Source organism: Chelonoidis abingdonii, chromosome 5 (assembly GCF_003597395.2).
Source record: "Chelonoidis abingdonii isolate Lonesome George chromosome 5, CheloAbing_2.0, whole genome shotgun sequence".
NCBI lineage: Eukaryota > Metazoa > Chordata > Testudines > Testudinidae > Chelonoidis > Chelonoidis abingdonii.
In genome coordinates this window covers 122,811,892-122,839,073 of record NC_133773.1, presented here as the reverse complement: position 1 = coordinate 122,839,073, position 27,182 = coordinate 122,811,892, and the positions used below count along the sequence as shown (strand labels likewise).

At 45.7% G+C, this 27,182-nt stretch overlaps 1 protein-coding gene across 3 annotated transcripts in view; it reads left to right on the top strand.

The window, feature by feature from the left end:
* Positions 1-27,182, top strand: part of AFAP1 (actin filament associated protein 1) — a 188,569-nt gene that overhangs the window by 113,113 nt on the left and 48,274 nt on the right. For all 3 annotated transcript variants that reach the window (XM_075066611.1, XM_075066613.1, XM_075066612.1), the window contains exons 5-6: positions 9,393-9,604; positions 13,781-13,960. In XM_075066611.1, coding sequence (XP_074922712.1) covers positions 9,393-9,604; positions 13,781-13,960 — 392 coding nt within the window. The remainder of the gene's footprint in view (positions 1-9,392; positions 9,605-13,780; positions 13,961-27,182) is intronic.

The following is a 27,182-nucleotide window of genomic DNA, read 5'->3' as shown; positions in this document are numbered from 1 at the left end:
CAAGACTGATGGGGTGGAACTACCAGCGGGCCACATAGCAGACATACAGACCAGCTACAAGTACCTTGGCGTCCCACAGTCACATGGAAACCACGATGAGGAGGCAAGGAAGACAGCAACATCCAAGTATCACCAAAGGATAAGACAGGTCCTGAAGAGCCAGCTCAGTGGGAAGAACAAGATCCACGCCATCAACGATACGCCCTGCCGTCATCAGATACCCTGCCGGTATAGTGAGCTGGCCAAAGGAGGACATGGAGGCTGCCGATGTGAAGACCCGGAAGCTCCTCACAATGCACGGAGGTTTCCACCCCAAGTCCAACACCCAGAGACTGTATACCAGCCGGAAAGAAGGCGGGCGGGGCTTGGTGAGCGTCAAAGCCACTGTCCTGGATGAACCCGGAACATCCAGGAGTACATCAGTAAGATGGCCCCCAAAGATGAGCTGCTGAGAGAATGCCTGAGGCAGCAGCAGACATGGGAGGAAGACCAAGCAGAAGAAGTGCCATGGCAAGACAAGACCCTGCATGGGATGTACCATCGACAGATAGCTGAGGTGGCTGACATTGGGGAAATCCTACCAGTGGCTGGAAAGGGCTGACTAAAAGACAGCACTGAGGCACTGATCATAGCAGCACAGGAACAGGCACTGAGCACCAGATCCATTGAAGCAGGGGTCTACCACACTAGAGAGGACCCAAGGTGCAGACTGTGCAGAGAGGCCTCAGAGACAGTCCAACACATAGTGGCAGGATGTAAGATGCAGGCAGGAACAGCATACACTGAACGGCACAACCAAGTGGCTGGCATTGTGTACAGGAACATCTGCACAGCGTATGGGCTAGACCCTCCCAAGACCAGATGGGAGATTCCACAGAAGGTCCAGAAGAGTGCAGTGCTAGGAACAGCTAAGATACTGCGCAGAGCCCTCAAACTCCCAGGCCTCTGGTAGAGGACCCGAGGTTGAGGAAGACACATACCACCCATAGGGGTGAGAGGGGAATTTTTTTTATATATGTACACATTTCAAATCAAGACTTTTTAAATTGTTGGATGCAGAGTGGCATGATGGTGATGTGTGTCTGTGTATATGGATACTTGAAATGCAAAACTGAACCTTTAAATTTGGAGTCCCCACCGGCACCTCCATAATTGGGATATTAATAAGCTTGATGAAAGTATGTGGGTGTTGTGAAGAGAAGTACAGTGGTTAAGCAAATGACCTTGCTGAAAAGCAATCAAGGAAACAAGATATTTGCTTGGGGCTTGAGGTAAAAAGAAGCCAAGTCTTCATAATATAGTAAGGAGATGACTGATAACAATGGTATTTGGTAGGTGGAACATTCTTTTGTGGAATATGCGAAAGTTAAAACATCCCATAAAACGGAAATGATTTATTAAAATACAGCGAAGACAGATACAATATTGCCTTTTGCCTCCTCAGATTCGTTAAAATGCAGATGGGAAAGGTATTTTGCTAGTCTCTCATCTAATAAGAAGTAGTTGTTGTTCTGTTCACATAACACTCTACTTTTTCAAGGTGTGTCTGTAACAGAGCAGAAGAGTCTTAAATGTGGCCTAATGAAAGCAATATTGGAAGTGTGTAACTTCTGTATGGTCTCTTATTTGGATCTGATCTTTAAAAAAGAGCCTTGTCAGTTCATTTTGGAGATAGAAATCCCACCTGTGATTAAATTGATGCACACCATCAGGAACAGGGTCCCTTCTTCTCACTTTATTTAAATACTATAATATTTTTTGCCTTTTCTGCTCTCCACCATTGCTGCCCACCCCTCTGGGAGTTTTCAGATTCGGAGGGAGTCTGGTGGCAGAGAATAGAGCAATCAGGAAGAATAGAGTGTGAGTCAGGAGCTGCCCTTCAAGGAGGATTGTTGCCAGAGGGATGGGCCAGGGTTCTGAATATAACTCTAGGGCAAAGGGGTTAGGCAGGCTTCCCTGAAATGCTGGTTTAGCTACTGAATTCTGCATTTTCATGTTTAGTAATTTTACTACTTTAACTCTCCTGTCTCTACAGGTAACATGTGGGTGTTCTTTTGTATGTCTGAGTTTGATAAATAACCTCCTAGGTATTTTCTAATTTAGTGGTGTAAACTTTCATAGAGCTTCCTGAATAACCCCTCCAGAAGGGTATGTTTGTTTAGTTTTTTTTGTCCTGGTTTTCAGGGAGGCAGTTAGAAGAGAATGGAGAGCTCACATATAATTTTACATGATTATGAGAAAATGAACAGTCTTTAATATAAAACCATTTTCCAGTTTGCCAGTTTAAATTAAATAATAGATAGTCCCTAACCTTTCCCACTCTTCCCTTTTGTTTCATTTTTTTTTAAAACAATAAAAACCTTGTAGTGTTTCTTAACTTTGGCTTCATTTGTAGATCTTAGGGCTTGGCTACACTTGGAGGTGTGCAGCGCTAGGAGTTACAGCTTCGTCGTACAAGCTGTGTAGCGGAACAGCGCTGCAGTGTTGGCCACACTGACAGCTACCAGCGCTTGCAGTGTGGCCACATTTGCCAGCGCTGTTGGGAGTGGTGCATTGTGCGGCAGCTATCCCACAGAGCACCTCGTCCCATTTTTGGGCCCAGGGTTTTGCAAGGGGACGGAAGGGCTGCGGGTCATGCACTTCCTGTCCCAATCCCCATGGTGCAACGCTTCACATACCCATCAGTCACTGTTTTTCGTCCACGTTTGGCGCCATGTGAGTCTCCCAACGGTTTGTGAATGCAGCGCGATTTCTGTGGAAATGGTAGCCCGAGCTGCTGAGGACTTCGGTTATGAGTGTCGCCAGCACATCACGTTTCGCGTTGAGCTATTCCTTCAGCTCAAAGTGACAGTGAGAGTCCGATGATATATCGAGTCGCTGACGCATATGACACTAAATGTTGTGGCAGTCACGTAAATGCTAGCACTGTGGACGCCGCTTTTGGCTCGGGAAACAAGCACTGAGTGTGGGATCACATCGACCTCGAAGTCTGGGATGATGAGCAGTGGCTGCAGAACTTCGAATGAGAAAAGCCACTTCCATGGGCTGTGTGCTGAGCTGCCCCCACCCTGCGCACAAGGACACGAGTTTGAGAGCTGCCCTTGCCAGTGAGAGTGGATGGCTATTGCAAATCTGGAGCTGGCACTCCAACAGCTACCATCGTCGCGAACAGTTGAAGAAAAAATGGGAAGTCGACCCGTTGGAATTCATGTGATGCAAGTTTAGCAGGGCCATTATTAGCACCCTAAGAAAACCGTGGCGGGGAAACGTCAGACATTGTGGATGGCTTGCACAAATGGGCTTCCCTGGACGTGAGGGGCATAGATGGATGCATATTCCTAACTCTGCAACCACCCTACCTAGCATCTGAGTACATTATCGGAAGGGTATTTCTCTATGGTTCTCCAAGCCCTTGTGGATCACCTGGGCGTTCATGACATTTACACAGCTGGCCTGGAAAGGCGCATGATTGCACGCCACCTTTCGGATAGTGGCCTGTTCAGGAAGCTGCAGTTCCGCGGACTTTTTTCCCAGACCGGAAGATCACAGTAGAGGAGTCGAAATTGCCCATTGTGATCCTTGGAGGACCCCTGCTTACCTGTTAATGCCTTGCTCATGAAACGTATACAGGGAAGTGACGAGCAAGGACCGTTCACACTACAGGCTGACCGTGCCGAATGACTGTGGAGTTGTACTTTGCCGTTTCAAAGGGCGCTGGCGAATCTCTTTACAGGAAAGCTGATTGGGGAAAGAGCTCCCTGCGGTTTATCCGCTGCTGTACCCACTATAATATTTTGAAGGAAAGGGTTGAAACATTAAACAGTCAGGAATGGACCTCCGAGGTTCGAACGCCTGGAGCTGAATTTGCACAGCAGAGAGCAGGCTACTAGAGAGGCCCAGCACAGGGCTCCAAGGATTTAGGGATGCTTGAGAGGAATTTGAGCTGAAAGCCGAACAGTAATGTTTGGTGCCTTGCACGGGAGTGGAAGTGCAAAGGTTACCAATGATTGCAGTGCCTGTTTTTCCTTGGGGTATGTTTCTTTCACTTATCTTAATAATAAAAACTGTTTTAAAAGCAAGAAATTCATTTATTGAAAAGAAAGTACGGAAAAGGGGATAGGTGGTGAACTGTACAATTCCAGAGGTTTGAATATGTCCTGCCTGAGTGCTGTGTGCAATGACTGCTGCATTAGGATGAAAATGCTGCATGTGATGGAGATTGAGTGCAGAGGGTTAAGGGTCGTATTCTCAGGGCTGGCAGGTGAACGTACAGGTGTTGGGAGCAGCTTGGTGGTGTAAGAACCCTGGATGCTGGAGAAGGAGTTGGAGCTGGCATGAGGCAAAGGACAGAGCTTTGTACAGGTGGCAGCAGCGGTAGTGCTCTGCCTGCATATACGGTGACTGGATACAGTCCTTCGGCGCGTCAGAAGGCTATCAGCTCTTTGTTGCTTTTCTCTTAGCCAGTTCCTTTCTCCTGCTTTCTCTTTCCCTCCAGTGCTGCATTTTCTCTCTCCAGTGCCTGCGTTCTTACTCTCTCTGGCCAGGACTGATTTCATAACTGCTTTCACCATATCTTCTTTGCTTTTCGTGGCTTCTTCCTCGGGTTTTGTAGCTTTTTCAGCAGTCTGTGATACGGACAGTCCATTTTAGCAGTAGTCAAGACACTTGATTAGAAAAAAGACAAAAATTGAACATTTAACGAGGCAGCATTGTATATAATCACAGCCGAAGGAGTTTGCATTCTCACTTTAGCATAATTTCCAATACCAACCACAGCACAGAAGGCCACAGCAGCAAAGACATGGTGAGTCAGGCCCAATGAGTGCAGGAGTTAATTATCCTGAAGCCATCTTGCTGCCGTGCTCACCTGGAAGGGAAGCTGGTTGGTTCAGGACTGCACTGGGTTTCTGTGTGGTGGGGAAAAGCAGGGGGGAGAGCTGTCGGGGACCTGCAGAACACTATCCCTACATTTTCCACAGGAGTTGAATGAACCCCCAGGAAGTTGGAATGGCTAAAATGGCCAGAGAGAAAGGCGGGTCAGGCCCCAAAACTGGGAGGCATGATCAAACTTCATAACTTAGATGCCTCTATGCAAATGCGAGAAGTATGGTAATAACAGGAAGGAACTGGAAAGAAAAAAAAAAAAAAAAAATGCTAATTAAATACAATACAACTATGTCATTGTGTGGATCACTGAAACTGGTTTGGATCACTGAAAATTGGGTGGGATAATACACGATGGAATGTGGTGTGGATGGGTATTAGTTGCTCAGGAAGAATTAGACAGGGGAAAAAGGAGAAGTGGTTGTCTTATATATTAAAAATGTACCACTTGGACCGAGGTGGAGATGGACATAGGAGACGGAGAGTGTGAGAGTCTCTGGTGAGGATAAAAGGTAAAAAAACAAGGTGTCTCGTGCTAGGAGTCTATACAGCCCACCTAGCAGTGAAGAGAGTGGATGAGGCTTTTTTTAAACAACTAACAAAAATCATCAAAGCCCAAGATTGTGGTGACGGGACTTCAACTATCCAGATATATGTTGGGAAAATAAACCACCATGCGGGCACAGAGTATCCAAATAAGTTTCCTGGACTGCATTGCCAGACAAACTTTTTATTTCAGAAGGTTAAAAAAACTATGGGAAAGCTGTTCTAGACTTGATTGTTTTTAACAAATAGGAAGGAACTCGTTGAGAATTTGAAAGTAGAGGAACTTGGCTGCAAGTATCATGAAATCATAGAGTTTGGCAATTCTAAGGAAGGGTAGAAGGAGATACAGCAAAATAGAGACCAATGGGATTCAGGAAGGCAGATTTTGGTAAGCTCAGAGAAGCTGATAGGTAAGGTCCCCATGGGAATCAAGACTGAGGGGGAAAAACAACTAGGTTGGCAGTTTTCAAGGACACTATTAAGGGCCAAAGCATGCTATTCCGATAGGGTAGGAAAGATAGCAAATGTGTAAAGACCACCTTGGCTAACCACGAGATCTTGCATGACCTACAAATTGAAAAGGAGTATCTAAAAAATGGAAACTAGTCAGATGTACAAAGGATGAATATAGGCAAAACAACACAGTAATTGAGGGGCAGATTAGAGGCAAAAGCACAAAATGAGCCAAACTATCTCATCAACGACTTAGATGTTGGATAAGGAAAGTACACTTTTTAAGTTTGCAGACAATACCAAACTGGGAGGGATTGGCAACTGTTTGGGAGACAGGTAAAACGTGAAAATGATTGGACAAATTGGAGAATGGTCTGACGTAAAACACAGATGAAGTTCTATAAAGACAAAATGCAAAGGCTCCACTTAGAAGAATAAGTCAGTTTCACACATACAGACTGGAGAGGACTGTCTTAGGAAGGAGTATGGCAGAAAGAGATCTAGGGTCATAGTGGACCACAAGCTAAATTCAGTCAAAGTTTGATAGTGTTGCAAAAAAGCAAACATGATTCTGGGATGCATGTCAACAGGCTGTGTTGTAAACAAGACCACTAGGAGTCATTTCTCCGCTCTCTCCCTCAACTGGAGTATTTGTGTCCAGGTTTCTGGGCCACAGCATTTCCAAAGATGTGGAGAAAATTGGAAGGGTCCAGAGAAGAGCCAACAAGAATGATTAAAGGTCTTGAGAACATGAGCTATGAAGGGAGGCTGAAATTGGGTTTATTTAGTTTGGAAAGAGAAGACTGATAGGGGCAAGAGGCAGTTTTCAGGTATCTAAAAGGGTGTGGATTAGGAGAGGGAGAAAACTTGTTCACCTTTAGCTCTAATGATAGAACAAGAGAGCGAGTGTGTGAGTGAGCAAGGGAGATTTAGGTGAAAAAGTCCTAACTGTCAGGGTAGTTAAACACTGGTTTTTTTTTTCGAATAAATTGCTAGGGAGGTTGTGGGAATCTCCTCTCTGGAGATATTTAAAAGTAGGTTAGATATGTCTATTCAGGGATGGTCCTGACAGTATTTGGTCCTGCCATGAGGCAGGGACTGGACTCGATTGACCTCTCGAGGTCCTTTCCAGTTCCTTAGAGTCTTATGAGTTAATGCCTGGAAGCCATCTCGCTGCCGCAGCTCACCTGGGAAGGGGAACACTGATTGGTCCAGGGCTGCACTGGTTGCTGTGTTGGGAAACAGCAGAGAGCTGCAGGGGACCTGCAGTGAACACTGCCTCTACATTTTCCACAGAATGTTAATCCTTAAGATATCTCACTGCTGCAAGTTATCTGAGGAAGGCAAGGAGGTCTTCTACCAGCCCAATCGGATTCTGCCCTGGCCCCTATGCAGCTTGCCTGTTGCTAGTAATGGTCCCCCACCCCTGATCGGCACGTGGCGCGGACTCGTTAGCCTGACTGGACAAGGACCACAGTGGCTCTCCTATAAAACTGCGCAAGCGCCATTGTTCCACACTCTGGCGAACTTTTGAAGAGATTACCGCGACGTGATAGACCACATTTAATGGCTATTTCCACATCTAGGCAATGCTCCATGCCAGTATAACCCCCACTCTCTCCCGAACATTTCCATCCTGAAATAAAAGCGCTTATCGGGAACCCACCTCCCTCTGCTTCTTCTTCACCAACAAGTTCCAGCGTGCTGCGACTGGCTAGCTTCTCCTGGCTTGAGAAGAGCTCCTGGCTGCATGCTTTCCTGGAAACGTGCCGGGGGGTGTCTCCCCCACCCCAGTACCCTCACTCTCGGTTTTCCTCCTCCCCCTCCACGTCCCTCTCCTCTCCCTTCTCTGCAACCATCGTGGTCCTCGGATTGGCATGCGGTCACCCCCAAGTATCGCGTCCAGCTCCTTGTAAAACAGCAGGTCGTGAGCAGCAGCTGAGCGGCGGTGTCCCTCGCGGGCTTTGCAATAGGCACTCCGCAGCTCCTTACTTTAACCCTGCCCTGCCACTGCGTCCCGGTCATGCCCCTTTCCATCATGCCTTGATATCTGCCCATAGGTATCATAATTCCTATGGTTGGAGAGCAGCTGTGACTGCACAGCTTATCACCAAAAAACACTGATGAGGTACATCAACTTGCATTGCTCCATGCTGGGGTCGTTTGGACGCGTTGAGGCATGGTCACTGATTGATTGCACGTCCACACCTGGCTGAGCAAACACGGGACAGAGGGATTTAAATTCCCTGGCATTTTAACGGGCGAGTCACTGAGGCGGCAGCGGTAGTAGAGTGCGAACTGAGAGCCAGAATGTGGCTTGAACAGGTATTCTGGATACTCCTTAATTTACCCTGGAGGCAATTACAGCGCTTTTGGTGCCAGGCAACTTGGCGAGCAGCGCTGCATCACCACGCTGCAATCGTGTATACCCCAGGACCAGGGTACAGCCAGCGCTGCAGCCGGGAGTTTGCAGCGCTGGGTTGCCTTGCAGTGCACGACGGTTACGTTCGAATTCAGGGTTCTGTAAACCTACCACCCCGCTGCAACTCTCAGTGAGCCAAGCCCTTAGCCGTTGCCTTGCATTGCTTAGGCTGAGCCTATCATTCACAGCTTTAGGAAGGATTGAGGCCTTCGTGGAGCTCTAGGCATAGGAGAAAAGCTCTCGTTTAGGAGAGCGACAGATTTCTGTATAAAATACCACCGTTTCACAGTAGTAGAGAACTAACTCCTGGCTCTTGATAACAAAGGGGGTGATACGAAGCCCACTTAAATCAAAAAGAGTCTTGCCATTAGGCCCAAACTATGTGAACTAAGGAACATAAGGAGAGAGTTTTTTTTCAGAATGCTTTCAACATTAGCAGAGTCACTGATGCAATCAACAGCACTGTCTTGTTAGCATTAATGGTCTCATGGTTGGTATCTTGTTGCTGTTATAATTGTATGACATTTTGTACAGACGTGTATTTTTCTACTGTATACGGTGTAAATTACTTGAACATACAGAAATACTTGATTCCTTGTGAGCTCTATCATTCTCCATGTTTAATTCTCTACATGCTATGTCCTGAATATTTACGTTGATTTCTTTCCATGCAGGCATTGTCACCAAAAGTTTAGTATTGCATTAAGGAATGGGGAAAGATTATAATCGCTTCCTCTAGAAAAGCTGCAAAAAGAGGGAAAATGAAATTGCAAGTAGCACTTTCAAAATAAGCAGTATTTAAATGCTAAGTATTAATTCCCAAGTTACAGTTTTAGTTAAAATTCCTGGAGTATAATTATGGTTCTATAGTTAAATCTAATGATGATGCACTTCTCATTTTTATAGCATCTCATACTCAATAAATGTAATGTATTGATATTATTGAGGATTGAAAAATATATTGTTTTTGGTTTGTCTTTAGAATAAAGGGTAGTACTTAAAATAGATCCCATTACAGTTGTTCAGTTCTATAGGTGTGTTTCATGGTTGATGGTTTTAACTGGGCACTTTTATACTTTCCTTAAAGATTATGACTCAGATGCTATGAGCAGTTCTTACGAATCTTATGATGAAGAGGAGGAGGATGGAAAAGGAAAAAAAATGAGACATCAATGGCCTTCTGAGGAGGCTTCTATGGACCTTGTAAAGGATGCCAAAATCTGTGCCTTCCTCTTGAGAAAGAAGCGATTTGGACAATGGACCAAACTACTGTGTGTTATCAAAGAAAACAAACTACTGGTAATTATTATTTTATTTCCTTTGGCTAGATTTGGTTTGTAATTTAAAGATGTGATTACTTTTAAAGGAATATGGCTTATGGTAAATACATTGTTGTCTTAACTATGAAGGGAAGGGTAACAACCTTCCTGGCCAGAGGCACCAAAATTCTTTTACCTGTAAAGGATTAAGAAGCTCAGGTAACCTGATGGACACCTGACTCAAAGGACCAATAAGGGGATAAGATACTTTCAAATCTTGGAGGGGTGGGGGGAGGGCTTTTGTTTGTGCTTTTGAGACTAAGAGGGACTAGACATCAATCCATGTTCTCCAAATCCTTCTGAACAAGTCTCTCATATTTCAAACTTGTAAGTAACAGCCAGGCAAGGCGTATTAGTTTATCTTTGTTTTCTCAACTTGTGGATTTTACCTTTGCTAGAGGGAGGTTTACCTTTGGTGGAGGGAGGTTTTTTGTTGTAACTTTGAAAATAAGGCTGGAGGGGGTTCCTCTGGGCTCCTTGAATCTGATTACTCTGTAAAGTTATTTTCCATTCTGATTTTACAGAGATGATTCTTATGTTTTCTTTTTAATAAAATCTTTCTTTTAAGAACCTGACTGATTTTTCCATTGTCCAAAGACCCAGGGGGTTGGGTCTTTGATCACTTTGTAACCAATTGGTTAGGATATTATTCTCAAGCCTCCCCAGGAAAGGGGGTATAAGGGCTTGGGGGGATATTTTGGGGGAAGAGGAACTCCAAGTGGTCCTTTCCCTGTTTCTTGTTAAATCACTTGATAGTGGCAGCGTACCAGGTTTAACCTAAGCTGGTAGAAATAAGCTTAGGGGGCTTTCATGCGGGTCCCCACATCTGTACCCTAGAGTTCAGAGTGGGGAAGGAACCCTGACAATTGTAAATAGCGATCAAGTTTAGTATTGCTGTCAGAGAGCGTTGTCATGAACAAGAACCCAAGACGAGGGGCCCCATATCGATCGATGGATTGCTTTTTTTAAAGCCATTTAGAACATGGAACCTGTCAGAGTGAAACCTACACCCTAGAAAATTCTCTGATGCAGAGAACATAGCCTGAAGCCTATTTCTGTCTAATATATTTCATCCCTGAAACCTTGTAAACCTAACCCTTATGGAGGCAAAAATCCCACTAGATTCTGTGAGAGTTTTCCCTATATAAGAGCTGTTGGATCAGACCCTTAGAGAGAAACAAGTCCCTTGGTAGATTGAGCAATCACTTTGCAGCATATGTTATTGTAATGTATATACTTAAAACTAAACCTTCGCCATCTGTTCTGCTATAATTACAGATGCAGTATTCACATAACTCACAGCTGCATCATAGAAAGGAAAGATGGAAGTGATTTAAATGTCTTTGTGTGTTCATCCTTTAGAACTCTATTATGTTTCTTTTGTATAGTGCTCACCAGTTGCAGGTCCATGACTCAGTAAACTTCCTGCTGCAAGACTTGTTTCTGTTTAGTGAAAAAAGGGTTATCTTATGAGTAGGGCCAACCCTAGGGGGGTGCAGGGCTCGGGACATAGGTGCCAAGTTTCTGTCTGCCGGGGTGCTCCCCCTGGCTCTGGTAGGCCCTGCCCCCACTCCACCACTTCCCCCAATGCCCCACCTGCTCCCCCACCTCTTCCCGCCCTGCCTCTTCCCCACCCAGTTCCACCCCCTCCCCTGAGTGCGCTGCATCCTTGCTGCTCCCTCCACAGTGCCTCCAGACGAAGCAGCTGATTGGTGGTAGGCACTGGGAGATGGGGGGAGGCGCTGATCAGCGAGGCCCACTGGTGGGCCGGAGGCACTGGGGTTAGGGGGAGGTTGCTAGGGGGGCTTCACCTCGCCCTCCCCACCTCACCTTCCTGCCCACCTCCTCACCAAATGCAGGGCCCAGGGCGGTTGCCCCGATTCACCATACCCTAGGGACGGCTCTGCTTATGAAAGGGTTTCATTTCTATATTATTTAAAAAACATACAAGGGTTTTAAACTACACCCTAAATCACGTGGGGTCTGTTTAATCTCTTCCTGTGTGGCGCCAACAAAGTTGCAATTAGCAGATGAGCTTATGATGTCTGCATCCCAACTGAAAAATTTGGTAGTGAAGGGTAGCAACTGGAAAAGGATATTCCACAAAGTGGGGACCCTCAGTTTAGCAACTCATTTTCCCTTGTTGGTCCTCCATGGCCCAGATCTGTCAATGTTCAGAATATGCTGCAAAGTTCATCTTCTACTTTGGCTGAAGGGGGAATGGACAGATTTTGGGACATAGATGGTCAGAGAAGAGGTTGCTGTAAATATGGTGAGAAATTGTTATTAAATGGGCAGTTCAATTTATGTTTTAAGGATATTATTTTTGCACTGTATGTATTTTAATTGTCAAAAAAGGTTTGACTCTGATTTCATTCACCCTTATATTGGTGTAAATCCATCGCATTCACTGTTGTTAGTCCAGATTTACGCCAATATATGCAAGATCGGAATCAGACTTTTGGAATGAAGGATAGAAGCTTAAAATCAAAATTGAGAGAGAAAGAAAGAGAAATTAAAAAGGCACATTATATTTCTTCTACAATTAAGCTTATTTATTTATTTAAAATCCTGGTGGTACTCTTTTCCCTTTTAACCACATGTTCCTTTAGCCACTTGTGTGGTCTAAAGAAATTGTTATTTCCCCCCCTAGGTTTTTTTCTTCCAGTAATACTGTAATGAGGATTAAGAAAATAAAAATCATAACAGGAGTTGAATGAGCAATTTAAACAAGATTAGTTTACTATTGGAAGAAAGACCTAGAAAACTTAACCTATGAGTTATGCAGAAAGTAATACAAATATATATGTGTTTAGGGATTAGTTATTCCCTATATTATAAATGCAGCATTCAAATAGGACTAAAATGTGATATTTTAGATCAGAACCAGACATTCAATATAAATAATTTGGCCAGTAATTGCTTTCTATAAGCCTCATCTGGCACTATTTGTTATGTAAATGTGTGTTTTTAGTAAACTTCTTATATATACTCTGAAAAATAAAATCTAGAAATATATATTAAGATATGCCACAGAACTGCATTTTAAACTGCTAAAAGGTGATGGTGGCTTTTCATGCTCATATAACTTAAGCATGATTTTTTTAATAAAACAAATTTCCTCAAAAGATTATTTCCCACTCCGCTGAGACCAGGCCAAAGGCATTTTAGTCTGAAAGGAAAATAATTAGAAAATTGTGAGCAGTTACAAAGATTGGTTTTAAATGATTCCCTTCTCAACCTTGATTGTAGTGTTTGTAATATCCTGTTAACAATTGCTATGTGTTCCTCAATCTTATCACATGATGTGGGTAAGGCAAGATTTTAAAATAAGGGGTCTCAGATCCATGTATAAAAATGCATGTGCATTTGTTAGTCTGCCTTTGTGTTCAGTTATCCTTATTGCATATGCAGATCAGTCTTTTTTAATATCCAAATAGCTATTGTACATGCACATGAAAATGTAGATGGGGTAAAAAGGCCAATTTGCACATGTAGTTAAGGTAACTGGACATGGAAATACAGGCACACAACTCTATGAGCTTGAGTTGTTTTTGTTTCAAATCTGTTATTCTGTGTACGACATCTAAATAAAACTGAACTACACTGAAAGATTGAAAGAACTGAAGGATGGAAGCTCAGGATGGGTACTAGATGAGCCATCAGATGAGTCACGCTGTGTGAAGCCTTTCACCTTTAGGTCACAGCTTCAAATCTGAGCCAGGTTCATCAATGACGCAGCATCTGAAGGGGGTTCACTAACATTTCTCATCGTTGAGGGGGAGAAAAGTTCATCTCAGTCTTAGCAGAGAGGGCAAAGAGTAAACCAGCATGGAGACTGAACTGTCCCCCGACTCTCTTATCCAGTTCAGGGTTGAGGCTTATTGGTAGATAAAAGAAGCCTGCGACAGTATTCCCCAGACTGTACCTATTCTATAATTAAACAGTCTCCAGTAATGTCAATCTGGCAGCCATTTCACTTTAGGAAAGGGGGTGATAAGGATGGATGCCAAGTTAGCATTGATTAACTTCGGTATGTGGTAAGGGGATGAGTGAGAAAAGCTGAAGCAGTGAAGTACTGCTATACAATAAGGGCTTTCACCAAAAGTGCATGAAATTAAGTTTTAACCTAATGACATACTTCATTTTTATTTAGTGTTATAAAAGTTCCAAGGATCAGCAACCTCAGATGGAACTGCTGTTGAATGACTGCAGTATCACATACATTCCCAAAGACAGTAAAAAGAAGAAGCATGAGCTGAAAATCATTCACCAAGGAACGGATGCACTGGTTCTAGCAGTACAGAGCAAAGAGCAGGCGGAACAGTGGTTGAAGGTACTGGATGGTTTCTGACCAGTTACATATCTAAAAACATTTCTGGTAATAAAACATTGTGTTCATTACTCAGTATCAATTGATATTAAAAGGTGAGATATGAAAATGTGACTGTTTTTTAAATTAATGTTTGAGGTAGTTGGGTGTGTTTTTCTTATTCAGAAGAATGGCCTCATATATCCAGCCTTTGAGCTTTCACCTTTCACTGACAAAATCCTTTCACTTTTTGCTTTGTATGATGACACTTCTTCCGGAATAGGAATGGCTGTGTTTACAGAATTCTGCTGGTCACATGAAATATCAGGCAGCTCCTTTCAAGTGTACAGTTTTATGAGAAACCAGATTTTGAATCCATGGAGAGCAAGTCATAAGATCTGCTTTGTACCACTAAAGTTTCCAAAACAAATCAGTATTTATTAAAATGCCACATGATGCCAAATATTGAGATGGAAGAAGGACGTTTTCCCCGGTAACTTCAAAATACTGAAATTAGTTTTGGTATTGATTAAAAAAAATACAAACAAAAGACAGTAAGTTTTAGGTTTGGGGGTTGGATTTTCTTTTAGAATTAATTAACAAGTAACTAGTGATTTGCCTTCAAACAGCCACCCCCTTTCTCCCTGTTTAAAAAACTAACAAATCTGTTATGAAAATGTTTGCTTCTCTTCAAATGTAGAATTTCTCCCCAAAATGATAATATTTACTCCTGAAACAGCAACAACACTGCTATCTTGTGATGAATCAAAGCCAGAAATGGTTGTTTTATGCCAGTAAAAAGCCAGTCTTCACCTTCTTTCAAATGAATGCCATGCTTTGCATCATCATATATGCTCCCTCTTAAGCCTGTGCAGTGGGAACTCTTGCTTCAAAGGCAGTTGCCTCCACAGGGCCTAGCATTACCATTGGTGTTTCAAAAATAATAAATTGTAACCAAGGCAGAAAGAGAGGGAAACAATACCAGTAAAGTGCGTGTTAACTTTCTAGAACACACACAAAAAATGTGGGGAGTGGTTTCTAAATTGTGTCTAATGCAAAATAGATGATGATGTAGATTGGTTAAAGGTTTTATTGGTATTCCTTTGGCGTGACCTGCGTAACTTACAAGAATTCATGGTTTTGCCATTCATGAGTGAAGCAGCTACTATGGGTGCCATCTACGTTGTGGATGGGAGTTGCAGAGATTAGTACACATTGTTCACTTGTCTTCTTAACATCATGGTTTATGGAAGAAATTCTTTGTGCACATAGGTGAAAATGGTTTCTACCAAACCTGCTGCAGGGCTTGTAAAATCCCTCTTGACTGGGGCAAGTCAAACGTGGAGTAGGCAGAGGGGGCTGTTGAGCAGAAAGATCCAGGTACTGCTTGCTTCTTTCTGATATAGCAAGAGAATAGTGTAGCCCTGAACCACTACACTTTTACGAGAAAGGGAGGGGGGAGCTGTGGAGCAGTTATAGGAGGGAGAGGGAAGCTGGGGAGCCTATGAGTATCAGGTGTGGTTGTGGAGGTAAATGGATGAGCTTATGTGAGAGTGGCTGTGAATATGGATAGGTATGAAGATGCATAGCTGCTGTGCTTTGCACAGCTCCATGTGGCATTTTATGCAAATTAGTTCATGAGATAATTTGCATATATCCGTAAACTTCAGCTTATGATACACGTGTTCTCCCTAAACAGTGGTAGGGGTAGGCTCAGGAGTTGGCCAGAATCTTGACAGTAGAAAGTGGGAGTGACTGAGCACAGCTGGTAGTAGGGTGACCAGGTATCCAATTTTATAGGGACAGTCCTGATTCTGGGGTCTTTTTCTTATGTAGCCTCCTATTATTCCCCACCCCCGTCCCGATTTTTCACGTTTGCTGTCTGGTCACCCTAGATGGTGGCTATCTTAGGGGCAGCTGGGTGAGCGGCAGAGCTGAAAGCAGTATGGAGGTGCCTGGAGGGGTTTTTGATTGTTGGGGCTGCTGGGACTGGCTGGTCGCTGGGGGAAGATGCAGGGTGGGAATTGATGTTGGCTGATTGGTTGCTGGGGGGATTGCTGCTGCTGGGGAATTAGGATGTGTCTTCTGATGGGTGTGCAGATGTTTGCTGGTGAGAAGCCTGGTGGAGCTGGATATGGGCAGTCATAGGGACAAAATAAGAGAGCCTGATGCCAGCTGGGCCTCTCACCTTGTGTTGCTGGTGCCAACGCTCCTTCCTTCAGCTGGGATCCAGCAGGGGGAACAGTGAGAGTAAAGCCTGCCTGCTCAGCAGGAGCAACAGAGGTCAGAAGGCAGAACTGCAATTCCTGCCTGCAGAGCTATGGGTAGGTGTGACAGTGTTGCCAAATGAGTGTGTCCCATGACACCTGTCAGCTCTGTAGATGGGTGCAGATGTCAGTGTGAAGAGGAGGGGGGAGAGGAAAAAAGTGGGGGAGGAACTGGAGAGCATGATGTAGCAAAAGAATGAGGAAGGTACAAAAGGGGAGGAGGGAAATGGAAGGGGAACAGATGACACTTCAGGAAAAAGATTAATCCTGAGCTATGATAGGAAAGAGAAAAAGCAGGATGAAAGCAGAAGGGGAAAGAATATATAACAAATCGAGACACAGTTAGAAGTAGCACTTTAAAATGTATTAAAGGAAAAGATAATTGGCAATATGTTACTGTAAGTACATGACTCAGTAAACACAGGCACAGCTGTAGCAGTACTGTCAATTGCAGGGAGCATGTCTTTTGTGCATGCAGAAGTGCAGGTATGTTTCAGTCTGTCTAGAAGGTTTAGTCCAGTTTTCAAGTTCTGTTCTAGCAGCATGCCATGCGTTGCAGTTTGTCCTGGAAATACCGGCTTCTGAGAAACAGGATTTTGCCATTTTTCACTCTGTTTTGTTCAGTGTCTAGAAATGTGAAAGTTCCCAGTGCAAGTACTGCAGTTTCAGATCCTAACCAGATTACTAGTATTTATATTGGACTTTGCTGTTCTCAGATGTGAAGGTCAGTGAAGTAGTGTGGGAAACTATCACTTAAGCTATAGTGACTATTTTAAAAAACTTTTAATCCAGCAATTTAAGAGCATCTAGAAGTCTAAATACATAAGAATCCACCCAATATTCTCTATGCTTTGCTCTGATGCAACCATATATGGTACTTATTTTCTTAAGAATAAATTGTATGTTTCTAAACACGGTTTGATTAAACACACAAGAATTTCCTATGGAAAGAGAAGTGAAGAGACTGCACGATGACTTGCTCAATGGAAAAATAATCTGTAATTCTCTATGCCACCAGATTAGCCTGTGTTCTGCTCTTTAATATCTCAGGCAGATTTCAGTGTGCCACCTTCCTCCTAATTGCTTAGAAGTTTGTGGCAGGAATCCACCCCCACCAGGAGCCAAGAACCTGCTCCATATCTTCCCCTCACAAGCCTTCCCTTATATCCTCCACCCCCTAGGCCAGTCACCCACTCCGCATCCACCTCCTGTAACCCTTCCCGGGCTTCTCCATCCCTCCCAGAGCCAGGAACTCCTGACTCACACTTCAGTTGTTTTCCAAGGGCCACACAGCTCAACCCAGGCCCCCCTGCACTTCTCACCCCCAAGCCTGCACCTCTGCCTGGTCCCTAGACCACTCATACCATTCCAGATGAGCTCTTCACTGTACGGCACCATCGCAGTGTGAGTCCAGGTTAGCAGCCAGGGCAGGTGCTGAGAGCTGCCCAGGCACCAGGGTCTGCAGAGGTTGGGCGCTGAGCAGCAGATGTGGGCTGGGTGCTGACATGGAGCCAGGCAGGTCACTGCTTTGGGCAGAGCTGCCAGGAGTAGCTCTGAGCCACTCAGTGCCTGAGCCAATCGTACCTGCACTAGGGGTGGAGAGCAGCTAGGAATGAGAACATTTCCTCAGCAGCCCATCTGGGGTCCGCTTCCTGCTCCTGGGAGCCCCAACTGGCAGCCCCACCAGCCTCATCACCTGCCACCACTCCTGGAAGGAACCAGGGGTGGTCCTGAAATCTGCCATCCTAGGCAACTGCCTAACTTGCCTGTGTCTAGAGCAGCCTCTGACCTCAGGATTTGATATTTGGATTTTCATAGAAAGTAACAATGAGCTCTTATAGGCTATTTATAACGCCAGTACTTTTAAAAAGTAGCACTGAATAAGTGTCCTGTTAATTCATTTAGCATTTCATGAACACTGATTGGAATCTGTCCTGCATGCGCATATGGCAACTGATTGGAATGAAATGGCATTAGTCTGTCACATTCTTGTTCAAAGGAATTTCATTGTAATTAGATCATACTAAATGCACTGTTATTTCCTGTGTTGTTCTAAACTTGGATTTTGCAATGCTGAATGCATTGGCACTTATCAGGCTTTCTTTCATAAAACATGTTTAATGTACTTATTTATACATAAAACAGTCTTCACAGACCCAGGCAGAGATAGTTATCCACATACAGGGCACATTCCTGCTACTTAAAAAAAAAAAAAAGCTTTACAAAATTGTATCTGTGCTGAGAGTGAAAGACTAGGCAATCTACAGAACGTTTGGAGACAGATTGACAGTAGTTTATTCAGTTCCATCACACTACAAAGCTTTTAATTAATAAAGCTATTTCAAGTACATGGCAAGGCTACTGTCCTCTCAACTTTCAAGATTACAACTGTGCTATAACATACTCTATACTATACAGTACAAATTGCCTGCTCCAGAACAATCTGAAAGCAGTTTGTGCTGTGCTCGCAGCAGCTCAGTTCTAGTCAATTAGAAATACTACTTTTCAGTGGAATACAATGGTCAGATGCATCAGATTTCAAGTTGCACTATTTTACAGCTAATTTTCTTTTTACTGTTTACCCCATAACTCCCTGTGAGCTCCTGCAATGTGTGTGGATGTGTGCAGGAAAGGACAATACTGGGAATGAGTTCACTGTGTTGTGTTGGGAGGAGTGGCTTGGAGCCTGGGGGGGATCCTCCTTCTACAAATAGATGGGGAAGCATTTTTAGTGCTGAAGAGCCACTATTGATTCTTCCTGGCTGTCAAAAGTGTTGGAGTTCTTGACCAAACATAACTCTTCCCAGACTGTACCAGATTCTTTCCCCAGTGAAATAGATCATTGACTTCAATGGGCAGATGATGGGGCCCTCAATTTCCCTCTGTCTTTCAATCAGCTGGGAGGCACTCCCTCCCATGATCTCTGTCCCCAGCATGTGATTTCTAGATTTGATTGTCAGACAGGGCAGAGTCATAGACTCCGCCACTGGGAAGTGCCACAGTTTCAGGGTACCTGCACCTGTATTGTCTCTTTGTGGTCCCTCGGGGGCACCCACCTAAAGTTTCAAACTCACAACCATCACCTCCCTTGGGCAGACACCGGCATCCCTCTCCCTCTTGACCAGGGGTTTTAAGGCTGCACAGCCCCCTACCATACGCTGTGACATCCCCCCGCAAGCCAGTCTGCCTAATGGCTGGCACTTATGCATTGCTTATTTTTCAAGGGCTATGAGCGGTATATTGAGCAGTTACAGGTAACCACACAGCACATTCTCAGCAGAGTACATTTATTTTAAGGACAAAGCATTACAGAGAAGACATATCAAAACAATAAAAGTTCTCACACACTTACTGATAAACATAGCAGAAATGACGCATCACTCCTTTGTGCCCAAAGAGGTCCAATCCTTCAGCCCGTCTGGGACCTCTCCTTAGACAGAATATCTTGTCCATTTGCCCAGTTAAAATGTGGGCCCGCAGTTAGGGTTGCCTACTTTATAATTGCAGATGACCAAACACTCTTGCCCCGCTCCTTCCCCAAGGCCCCGCCCACCACTCACTCCATCTCCCCTCCCTCTGTTGCTCGCTCTCCCCCACCCTTGCTCATTCGCTCATTTTCACTGGGCTGGGGTAAGGGGTTGGGTTGTGGGAGGGGGTGAAGGCTCTGGCTGGGGATGCGGGCTCTGGACTAGGGTTGGGGACAAGAGGTTTGGGGTACTAGAGAGGACTCTGGGCTGGGGGGAGTGCTGAGGTGTTTGGAGTGTGGGAAGGGGCTCTGGGCTGAAACGGGATTGGAGTGTGGGAGGGGATACTGGCTCTGGGCTCAGGGTATGGGCTTTGGGGTGGTGCTGGGGATGGAGAGGTTTAGGGTACAAAAGGAGGCTCAGGGCTGGGGCAAGGGGTTGATGTGCAGGAGGAGGTGAGACATGTTGGCTCCAGGAAGGAGTTTGGGTGCAGCATGGGGCTCACGACTGGGGCAAGGGATTGAGGTTTAGGAGGCAATGAGGGATGCAGGCTCCAGATGGCACTTACCTCAGGTGGCTCCCAGGAAGCAGCGACATGTCTCTCCAGCTCCTTGGCGGAAGGGTAGCCAGGAGGCTTTGCGTGCAGGTGCCACCCCTGCAGCTCCCATTGTCTGCAGTTCCCAGCCAATAGGAGCTACAGAGCCGGCACCTGGGATAGTGGCTGTGTGCAGAGTGCCTGTGGCTGCCCCCAAGCTGGAGGTACATGCCAGCCACTTCCCAGGAGCCCCACGGAACCAGGCAGGGAGTCTGCCAGCCCCTTTGCACTGCCAACTGGACTTTTAATGCTGACTGGAGCTGCCAGGGTCCCCTTTCAACCAGGTGTTCCAGTAAAAAGCCAGACACCTAGCAACCCTACCCCTAGCCTGTTTACACTGATCCTTTATATATCTTACACTCTTTGTTTCTAGGTCTCTGGAAACCTGAAACAGTATTTTCAGGCCCCCCAAAGGACAGTGTTTCTCTGGTGTTGTTTACAAATGACCTCGTACTGTTTGTAGTTCATGCATGAGTTGTATAATGTAGAACACAATCATGCATGACTCATTCATAAATCAATACAACACTACTTAATGATACTGCATGGGGTTGCAGTCTCTGAAACGGGGAAGATCTACACAGCCATGTTAGTGCTATGGGATATCTGAGATTGGTATTGTTTTAGTGTTAGCAGCCCCACACTTTGCAAGTGCAGCAGAGCAGCTGATAGTTCTGCGCAATAGATATTGCATAGGCCAGATTTAAGTTCTATATCCCCATGCAGGAATTGCTTCACCCACCTTGGAAATGCCGCCATGGCTATATCCAGCACATTTAGTTCCCCAAACTTCTGAGACTATTGTACTGTTTAGACAAGAGGGCTGATTGGATCCTTATTTTCCTCCTATCAGAACACTTCCATATCCACCTATCAAACAGGGATGCCATCTTCTTCACAAATATGAACTTGTGGGGCCAGCTTAGAAGCCAAGCACAAGTTGTTCTCATGCAAGGATCCAAATTTAAGTCTCAAGCTACACCTCTACCCTGATGTAACGCAGTCCTCGGGAGCCAAAAAATCTCACCACCTTATAGGTGAGATCACGTTATATCGGGTTTGGTCCGATATGGTGTACCAGCAAGAATCAGTACGCCATGCTGGAACTGGACCAGCTTCTCCAGCGGTGATTTAAAGGGCCCGGTGCTCCAGCCGCTGCAGGGAGCCTTGGGCCCTTTAAATCCCTGCCGGAGCTCTAGCAGCAGGGCTCGGGCACGGATTTAAAGGGCCTGGGGCTCCCTGCAGCGGCTGGAGCCTCTGGCCCTTTAAATCACTGCCTGAGCCCGGCTGCCAGAGCCCCGGCGGGGATTTAAAGGGCCCAGGGCTCCAGCTGCTGTGAGCCCCGGGCCCTTTAAATCCCTGCCGGAGGTCTGGTAGCGGGGCTCGGGCGGTGATTTAAAGGCCCTGAGGCTCCACATGAATTCGGATATAACACGGTAAAGCAGTGGACCTCCGGTGGTGCTTTAAAGGGCCTGGGGCTCCCCACTGCTTTACCACATTCTATCCAAATTCATGTTATATCGGGTCGCGTTCTATTGGGCTAGAGATGTAGTACTTTTTCCTTTAGCCTGAAGAGACCAAGATCAGTATCTGGAGAGAGGAGGACTGGTCAAGTGATTTTCCTCTGTGGCCTGAAGAAATTGACTTTATCCTTTATAAGATGTAATTTTGACAATATGCATTACTTTATTTAAGGAACTGATTTAAAAATGTCAATTCAAATATGGTAGAAAAAATAGAACTCTAGTACATGCATAGATGATTTTAAAGAATTCTATAGAGATGACACCAGAAAACAGCTGAGAAATCTAAAGTCTAGACAGCAAACCACATAGGCAGTTTCAGGCTTACCAGCTAAAGAATGCTTGGTTGAAAGAATAGCTGATGTCACCAGTCTGTCAGAATTTTAGAGCACCAAGCATAACCAGTACAGATTCCAGGCTGCTATAGAGATTACATCAGTAACACTGAATTGCGCCTATAAACATGCACATGAAAAGATGTGCACAGTTACTCTTTGTGCCCCAAAAGTGAGCTTTGTCAATGGATGTTTGAGAATATGCATGTGTGCAGCTATGGATATGTTCTGAATATTTGTTGCAATATATCCAATTGCCTGCGAGAAATTGCAGTTGTTTAGCATGCCCCAAAGAGGTAGCAGATGAAGAAATAAAAATACTAATAAATGGTATTACAGCAATATACTTCCTTTAGTGACTTCATTCATGCAGGTAAATGGGTTCTGTGTTGCAAGCAACCCCTTCATATGAAAACTGGTCTTTGACTAAAAAATAATTTTATGCCAAAGGTACTTAAGATATCTTTGGCCTTAAGGTCCAAAATCATGACCATTACAGAGACGAAGTAGTCATGAAGTCCATCCTCTAGTCGTTGTAGTATTGCTTGCTAGAGTGTGTTTTCTAATGTTTGGTCATCAAGCACTGTGTGAAAGACAATCTAAAAAATCCATTTTATCAAAATAAATATATTTTTTTACAATATTATGCATTGTTTGGGTAAAGTTTCTTTAGTTTAATATTTCCAACTATACTGCTGTGATTCCATCAGCTTTCATAAGCTAAGCAGGGTTGGGCTGGGTCACTAATGGAAAATGTTGATGGTGTACCTAGATGCTTCTGGAAGTAGAGTTCTTCGAGTGCTTGCTCATGTTGATTCCATTCTAGTTGTGCACGTGCCCACATGCACAACTGTCGGAGACTTTTGCCTTAGCAGTATCCATAGGGCTGACTGTGTCACCCGCTGGAGTGCCGCGCTCATGCAGCAGTTTATCAGGCGCCACCGGCCCTACATCTTCTCAGTTCCTTCTTACCATCCATGACAGTTGGTTAGAGTGCCTGGTCTTGCTTGGCAAGAACATGAGTGGTTCTTCACTGTTTAGATCATTCTCCTTTATTTAGTTGAGTGATTAGTTAGCTGTTAAGTGCATAGTAGTAGCTTAGTAGTTAGAGTCCCAGCTGGGACTTTGTCCCGAAACAGGACATGCCCCACTCCCCAGTCTCCAAGTCGTGTTCCGATCAGTGACCCTTACAAGAGTTGTTTGAAGTGCCTGGGGGAGCCCCACAGAAAAGTGCTGGAACTGCAAAAATTTCTATCCCCAAACTCAAAAAGAATGGGATATTCAATTGAGGGCCCTCCTCATGGAGGCTGCTCTGTGCCCAGCTTCGGAGCCCTTGCACTTGGACTCGATGCCCGGTACTTCGGCATAGGCACACACTGCACTACCAGCACCGGGATCCACCAGGCATCTTTCCCCCTCTCCGGTACCAAAGAAGTGGTCTAAATCAACTGGGCCACAGTCATCATGCAAGGGGACTTTGGGAAAAGGACCTGTGTTAGACCTCATGCCTGCAATGGTGACTCTCTGGGGTACTGCTGTGGTTGGACCCCCAGCACAGCCAGGGACCCAACTCCAATGAGAGGTAGGGGGTCCCGGCCCATTGCAGGGACATCTGTGCCTGAAGCGGGCCTGGTGGCCAAAGAACAGTTAGACCAACTGGCACCGCAGACGTCTGGCCGCATGGCGGATCCCGCCAAGGCACCAGTTCAGACGACCAAACCAGCTGTAGGACCACCCCTAACAACCATGGGATGTCCCCGGACTGCAGGTATTGTTCCCCTTGCCACGGTCAAGGACCCTGATCCCGCAACCTTGGTCTCCAGTCAGGAGGCCCAGATCTCAGATGCCACTTTCCCCACTTACGAGACATGGAACTCTGGAGTCGCAATGCTTATCCCCATACACCCAGTACCGACAGTCCTCCCACTAGAGATTGCCAAGCCGCAGGTTACCATCGCCCCGCAGATCTCCCGCTGTCAATCCCCTCCAGCACGAGACCGTTCCTGGTTGCGGCACCAGTCACTGGGACCCTGATACCGTTCTTCAGTCAGGCACCAGCCCTCACCTTCCCCGCACCGCCAGCAAGAGTCAGTTGAGAGACTCAGGCTTCCACAGCCCTGCCCTGATCACTGGAAGGGTAGTGGTCCGGGTCAGAGGGACAGTTCAGTCTTCCTTTGTAAAGAATGAATCATCCCCTATCTGGGAGCCTGCAAGGTGCCCACCCAGTGGCAATACTGGAACCCGTGGGCGTGCTTCTTATACCCGCACCGTACTCCCATTGCTCCTCCCAGATGGCTTTGGACAACATACTCCTGGTGCAGCCGGCACCAGTGTTGAAGCAAGGGACCAAATCTGAAGTGGTGGTTTCATGGAAGGCCCCAGTGGCCGAAGAACTGTCCTGACGCAGCACAGGGACGCTCCCCTCCCTCCAGCAGTGCAGTTGTTCTCGTAGTCCCCAGACAAGATGGTGTCGGGGCCCTCGCAAGCCGGCAGCTGCTCCTCTTCTCCCCCTGATGACTTCAGGGAGCACCAAGCCCTGCTTAAAAGGGTGGCTGCCAACCTGAACTTGGAGATTGAGGAGCTAGCTGAGGAGTCAATGTCATCCCCTCCTCTGCCCCAGCCCGGGTGGCATTGCCCTTTCACCCAGGGGTCCTGAAGATCACTACGTCAGGGTGACAGACCCTATCTTCCATTCTGCCCACATCCAAGAATGCAGAAAAGAAGTATTATGGGGTTGAATATTTATACACACCCTCCCCTGGGGTCCCTGGTCATATCTGCCATCAATGAAAGGGCCAGGTGGGTAGCATCTCCACAAATAAAGATGCCAAGAGCCTGGACATATTTGGCAGAAGGATTTATTCAACAGCGAGCCTCCAATTTAGGGTCTCAAACTATCAGATCCTACTTGTCAGATACAATTTCTACCTGTGGGACTCAGTCAGCAAGTTCAGGGAGAGCCTCCCAAATGGTCGGGCACCGGAGTTCACCGCTCTGGTGGAAGAGGGCCAGGCGGTAGCCAGGGGTGCCCTCCAGATGGCTTGGGATGCCACATATTTGGCGTCAAGGGTGGTTGCCTCTGCAATAGCCATGAGCAAAGCTCCTGGTTACAGACCTCCAGGTTGTCCCAGGAGATGCAATCCACCCTCCAGGACCTCCCTTTTGAGAGAACGGGGCTTCTCTCAGAGCTGATTGATGCAAGGCTCCATGGCTTTAAAGACTCCTGGGCCACCCTCCACTCCTTGGCCTGCATACTCAGCAGACTAAAAGGTCATTCTGTACATCACTGCCTCTGCCATCATCAAGGTCTTGGGGTGCCCCTAGATCCAGTCCCTACAAAAAGAACAAAGATGGGGTTTTAAGCAATGCCGCCAGTCATCACCTCACCCATCTGCCTAGGCTAGTCCTTCCAGGGACCAAGGCAGCCAAAAGCAGTCATTTTTGAGGGTGTGCCTGAGGACAATGCCCCAGTCACTGCAACGGATCCGCTCCTCGTCTTCCTCCGCCCCTTCCAATCAGTCTGGTCCCATATCACCTTGGACCACTGGGGGCTTGACACAGTCTCGTCGGGCTATACCCTGCAGTTTATAGCTGACCAACCCTTCCATCCTCCTTCCCTGTCCCTCTTTGGGGACCCTTCTCACAAGCAACTCCTCATTCAGGAGGTCTTTTAACCTTACACGGTTTTCAACAAGGACAAGGTCCAACTGACACTGCACCCAGCCTTCCTTCCAGAAGGTAGTCTCTCAGTTTCATTCAGGCCAAGATATTTACATACTGGTCTTCTTCCCGAAGCTACATAAGTCGGAAGAGGAGTGCATGCTGCATGCCCTCAACGTCAGACGAGCACTGGCCTTTTATATTGACAGTACCAAGCCGTTCTGTAAGTCAACGCAATTATTTGTCGCTGTGGCTGACAGAATGAAAGATCACCCTGTTTCTGCTCAGATAATATCCTCCTGCATTCACTTTTGCTATGATCAAGCACAGGTGCCGCCCCTGACGATCATCACCGCCCACTCTACCAGGGCACAGGCCTCTTCAGCAGCCTTTTTGGCTCAAGTGCCTATACAGGATATCTGGTCATCGGTCTATACCTTCACGGCCCACTATGCACTTACCCAGCAGGCCCTGGATGATGCTGGCTTCAGTAGAGCAGTATTGCAAGCCATCAAGTGATGAACTCCAAGTCCACCTCCGTGGATACTGCTTGTGAATCACCTAGACTGGAATCAACATAAGTAAGCACTCAAAGAAGAAAAAATAGTTACTTACCTTTTGTTCTTAAAGCACTTCACAAACATTAATGTGTTACACCCAATAATAGCCCTCTGAGGGGTTGTTTCCTCCCATTTTGCAGGTGCGTAAACCAAGACACAAAAAGGTTAAATTGTGGTTGTGTCTTATAAGTGGCTTTGTAAAAGTGGAATTGCGTGGTTCCCTTTTTGTTGTGCCTGACAGACTTCTATGTCACATTTGCTTAGTTTGTGTATGAAAAGAGGGTTTTTACAAACATATTTGCACACTCCATCCATGTCTGTCAGACTGGGCTCTGTCTAGCCTCATCTAACTGTACAACCCCTTTGTCTTCAGATTATGTTTTCAATTACACTAGTGCAAACCAGTGAAAGGCCAGTGGGCTTATGTAAGTGTTGTTGACGGCACAACGTGAAGACTACATGAGTGACAGAGGTGTACCTGAAAGTTTAGTCTGACTTGCAGAATCTCTGCTGTTGCTGTTGATATGAAAGGACACAGCTTTACTGCCACAGTCCAGAGTGAGCTCGGGGGGCTGGCAGTAAGAAAAATGTTTGTGTGTAAATTGAGCACATGTGATATGAAAAGCAGAGAAATCATTAATATGGAACCACACATGTCGCACTTGCACAGTCACTTTCTAGGGCAGAATGGCACTTTCCTAAAAGTCACAGATACAGTCTGTGGTAGGTATGGGAAGAGAACCCAGGAGTTCTGATACTCAGTTACCTGCTTTAACCACTAGATTCTATTTCTTCTCTAATAATTTTCCCCTTCTGTCACATGGAATCAGTGATTTGTTAGC